Source organism: Ursus maritimus, unplaced genomic scaffold, assembly GCF_017311325.1.
Source record: "Ursus maritimus isolate PB19 unplaced genomic scaffold, ASM1731132v1 scaffold_19, whole genome shotgun sequence".
Taxonomy (NCBI): Eukaryota; Metazoa; Chordata; class Mammalia; order Carnivora; family Ursidae; genus Ursus; species Ursus maritimus.
In genome coordinates, this window is record NW_024424341.1 from 46,442,045 (window position 1) to 46,446,688 (window position 4,644).

A 4,644-nucleotide genomic window follows, 5' to 3' on the forward strand; every position below is an offset into this window, starting at 1 on the left:
TCCCGAAACTGCGGCACTCACGTCCTTCTCTTCACGTGTTACTGACTGACGTCTCTGTGTGTGTCTGAAACCCTTTGTGAAAATCTTCTCAAAAGGAAGGTTAGTGTGGTGGGAAGAGCGCAGACTCAGAAAGACCAGGTCTTAAATCCCAGCCCGGCCGGCTACCTACCAGAGCTGCGCCCTCCTCCGGGCCTTTCCGCCGTCTGTATACGCAAATGCAAACACCCACACTCCCCAGGACTGTCATCAGGACTCAAATCACAGACTCCACGTTTATTCAACAAGTTTACTGAGACCTCTTGAGAACTAAGCCCTCTAGAAACTGGAGATGAATCAAACCCAGTCTTTACCCTCAAGAAGCTCACGGTTTGGAAACAGGTAACTACAAAAACATCACAGCCAGTAAGTGCTTTGAAACAGGGAGGGAAATAAGAAGGATGTAGTGTTTATAAATCCGGAGTCGCAACCTAACTGCGGAGGGAGGCAGGAGGGTCTGCAGCCTCCCATATGCAGAGATGGGCTTGGGACCATCTAGAGCGGCTCTGTCCACAGCCGCAGCCACAGCCCCGCGGGTCTCTGGAGTCACTGCAGGCTGGCCCACTGCAGGGAGGTGTAGACCACCTTACCATCAGGCTGAGGAGAACAGAGCAGCAGCGTCTTTCGGACGCTGGTTCCCAGGCGGCCGGCAGAAACCAGGTCCTGCAGTGGAATGGGGTCGCCGGGAGCCCAGCACTGAGCAATGTAGTGGGCGTGGAAACGGAGTGGGTCACCTGGGTGAGAGAGAGAGACACGTAGCAGTTCCCAGTGGCTGGAAGACACTGGAATGTCCACAGGCAGGAGACGGGAATCATCTTAGTAATTACTATGAACATTTCAAAATAGCTATTCTCGGACCCAGCAATTCCACTTCTTGGAAATTTTTACTTGTAAGGATAATAGCACTAAAATGTACCTATGAAGATGTTCACTCTGTTATCATTTACAACTGCTAAGAGACGGAGACAACTAAACGACGGACTTGTCAGGTTCGTGGTCTCTCCGTAAGACTGAATATTATACAGCTGTTAAAATGAAAAGAATGTACCAGTGTGGCAAAGTCGATACACGGCGTGGGGAGAGGGGGTAGAGCAAGCTGTCACACACGTACAGCGTAACTGTACTTAAAAAACAAGACAAAACAATTAACTATCGTGACGTAAGAACCAGGACCACAAAGTCCATCAAAGCCACGAGGACCGTAAAGGATGTCATGTGACCATCCAAGGAGCAGTGACGCTAACAGACTAAAAAAAGAACTTACAATACAATGGAGTAACAAATAGATGGGATAAAGGAGTTAGCAAAACTTTTCAGAAAAGGGCCGGACGGTAAGTATTTGCAGTTTTGTGGGCCACGTTACCATACTCCCCTCTGCCCCCGCAGCACCACAGGGGCCACAGGCCATATGTAAACAAACGGACGGCGCTGCCTCCCAGTCACTCTACCTTTAAAACCCGGGGCTGCGCTCTGGCCTTGGAGCAGGGCAATCCGATCAAGCACAGCAGGAGCCAGAGTGGGGCAGCACCCAGAAGGCTACGTGCCAGCCAGTGCAAGTCTACAAGAGGAAGGCGGCGAGAGGACCGGCAGCTGGGTTTCCGGCCAGGAGCCAGGCGTCGCTCTGGCTGCCCTGACACCTCTGCCGGCTCAGAAGGAAGCAGCAGAGTACTCGAGAAGGACCCAGAACTGTTCCAAGAGGCCTCGTGCCTTTTAAATCCGGGAAGCCTGACTGTTAGAGACAGTTAAGGGACTCAGTCCTTGACTGTTTTAATCTTCAGGGGACAAGGAAGCTACATGTATCTCACATACCGGGTACGTACTGTTTTAGAAATAGTGACCCATTAGAACTAGCAGATCAGCATGTGGTTCAGTTGCGGATGTGTGATTGAGTTATCGGTGGATTTAATCTTATTTTAACTGGGAGTTTTAGTAAGCCTGTTAACGGTATTAGAACGTAGAAACTTAAAACTCACCCCGTTTACAATTTATTAGATCTGAGTTTTTGGCAAGTTCCATAAACAGAACACCACACAACTTAAAAAGGAAAATAAACATATTAAAATTTAAAATGCAGCTTACGAGATTGAAAATTACGTAACTCCTTTCACGAGTGGGATCAAACATGGACTAATGGTCCCCTTAAAATCTGCTAGATTGGAAAAAAGATTGGTACACTGAACTGAAAGCTTAGAAAAGAACTAAATATTAGTATTCGCATGTTTGGTAAGTCCAACGTTCATTTTCAAAACCCAAATAATCTTTTACATACAGAAGTCACAAAAAAACAGTAGCGAGGTAGTGACGGTGTGGTTATCTGTTAAGCACTGGGCAGGTAAACTGTCCTCAGCTCCTAAGTCACTCCCTTAGAGAAGAGACGAAAGCTCTCCACCTGCGGAAGACTTATCTGGTGCTTCTATCCTTCTACGTTCCCAGGAGGAACAAAAAAGATGATTTTCCCACAGACTTTCTTTTTCTAACTTTTTAGACAATAAAGGCGCTCATACTACAAAGTCAAAAATTAACGGATACATCAAAAGTCTCCTTTACCTACACCTGATAAAAATTCCCTCCCAGAGGTAGCCACTTACTCTGGCTGGAGGACATCCCTTCAAGGCCTTTTTCCACTTGCTACTTACTCTCTAGTCAGTCATCGCTTTTAAGTTCTTCTCATGTTCTTTCACTAGAGCCATGTATTTTTTTTTAAGTAATCTCTACACCCAACGTGGGGCTCAAACCTACAACCCTGAGATCAAGAGTAGCGTGCTCTACTCACTGAGCCAGCCAAGTGCCCCTAGAGCCATGATTTTTAAGGCTACTTAAATAACGTGTATATAACTGGATAACAGCGTAAGACATAGTCCACTTTTTACCATACCTGTTTTCAACAAGTGGTTCTTTTTTCCCCATTTGGCCATTTTTTCACAAACGTATGTGGACCTACATTAATCTCTGACAACTAACACCAATGTGTAACCGCTCACCTATTAACAATCACTCTGGTTGCTGTCTAATATTTCGCTACTGTAAAGAACCCTGCAATGACGATTTCCTGCATGTTTTGTGCACATATCTAAGTGTCTCTAAGGGAAACTTCTGGATCAAAGAAAGTGCTTAATCAAATTTGCTAAGCTGCCCTCCAGATGGCCTTGGGTTCCCAAGTGTTCCTGTCCTTCCACGGGTTCCAGAGGATAAGAAAAGACAAAAAAGGAAAATGCAGACGGTGGTGGACTTGTGAAAAAAGGGGCAACAACGGGAGGTCCCAAGAAAACTTACCAGGATAGACCAGGAAGTCACCCCCGAACTTGCCAGCAGCACTGAGGAAGAAGCCTCGCTCCCACAGGTCTCTGTAGATGCTGTAGCGAAGCTCATGGGCAGGACGGCCAGCATGGGGCCAGTCTTTGGACTGGACACGCCAATCCAGGGGCCTAGCCTTGATGGGCCGAGGCCTAGCAGTGGCCAGCTGGACCAGCAGGGCAGACCTGGGCAAGGGGGCCACCCCATTTGAAGGCCCTGGCTGTGGAGAAGAGGAACCTGGGGGAGGTGAATACAGGAGACTTTAGTGAATCCAAGGATAAGGTCTCCCATCCTCCAGACAGTCCCAGGCCCTAGATTCCGCCCAGGATTCCCAAAAGATCTCCCCCCTCCTCCTGCTGTTCCCTGGATTCCACTCCCACCCTCACCTGCTTCCTCTGGCTCTCCAGGAGCCTGGCTGGCGCTGGCCTCACTCTCAGAGAAAGCCGGTTTCGCACCGGCCTCCTGGCTCTCGCTGGCCCCTGATTCCTGTTCCAGCTTCTGCTTCTTCGCAGCCTGGCCCTCCGCAATCTTTTCTAGGAGCTCCTGACGACGAGTCTCACGCGCTTCAGCTGCCAGGGCGCTTTGCTCCTGGAAGCCCTGCTCTTGCTGGCGTTTGAAGGATGCCAGAGCCTGAGAAGTAAACCAGAGGGAATCCCAGAATCCAAGTCTGCCCTGCCTTAGGAAACCAGGAACCCTGACTCGGTGACTCCTCCCAACCCCAAAGCCCGAACCAGGGGATCCTAGTCTCCTACATTCACAGTATTCCACAATCCAGGGCGCCCAGACCCCTCCCACCGCAGGGACCCAGAGTCCGGGTGTCCTGCCTCTACTTCCGCAGGTCCAGGGCTTTCGCGTCCCCGGCCCGCCCCTTACCAGGCTGTGTTGGCGCGGATCCGGGCGCGGGGCGCTGACCAGGGTCACGGCGCCGATCTCGGCCAGAAGCCGTGCCTCTTCGGGCATCAGCAGCAGCGGGAGGCCCAGGCGCGAGTTCTGGCGGGGCCCGCGGGGCAGAGCGCCCACCGTGCGGCCCCCAACTCCCAGACGCTCCCGCAGTGCCTGCACCGCCTCGGCCCCCCATACCAGGGAGCGGCCGTTCGCCACCTCCACCACCAGCATCCTCCTGCGGGAACCAGGGGGGCACAGCGGTCACCGACAGAACGCTCTCACCGCCTGGGGTGGGGGTGGAGGGTCTCAGCGAGACCCCGCCCCCGAGCCTGGGAGGTGGAGCCTCGCCCGGCCGCGTTCGCCACCTGTCGATTCTCCAGACCAGGCCCCGCCCCCCGGACGCCGGACCCCGCCCCCAGGGCGCCGGAG

General features: G+C 51.9%; 1 protein-coding gene across 4 annotated transcripts in view; it reads right to left on the reverse strand.

Moving 5' to 3' along the window:
• Positions 1-272: 272 nt before the first annotated feature.
• TSEN34 (tRNA splicing endonuclease subunit 34) overlaps positions 273-4,644 on the reverse strand; it is a 6,791-nt gene continuing 2,419 nt past the window's right edge. For 3 of the 4 annotated variants that reach the window (XM_040633883.1, XM_040633882.1, XM_040633881.1), the window contains exon 5: positions 273-770. In XM_040633883.1, coding sequence (XP_040489817.1) covers positions 583-770 — 188 coding nt within the window. In that variant the 3' untranslated portion in view covers positions 273-582. Of the gene's footprint in view, positions 771-3,309; positions 3,568-3,716; positions 3,961-4,203; positions 4,555-4,644 lie in introns of those variants that run through there. The other variant, XM_008701612.2, reaches the window with a different exon arrangement.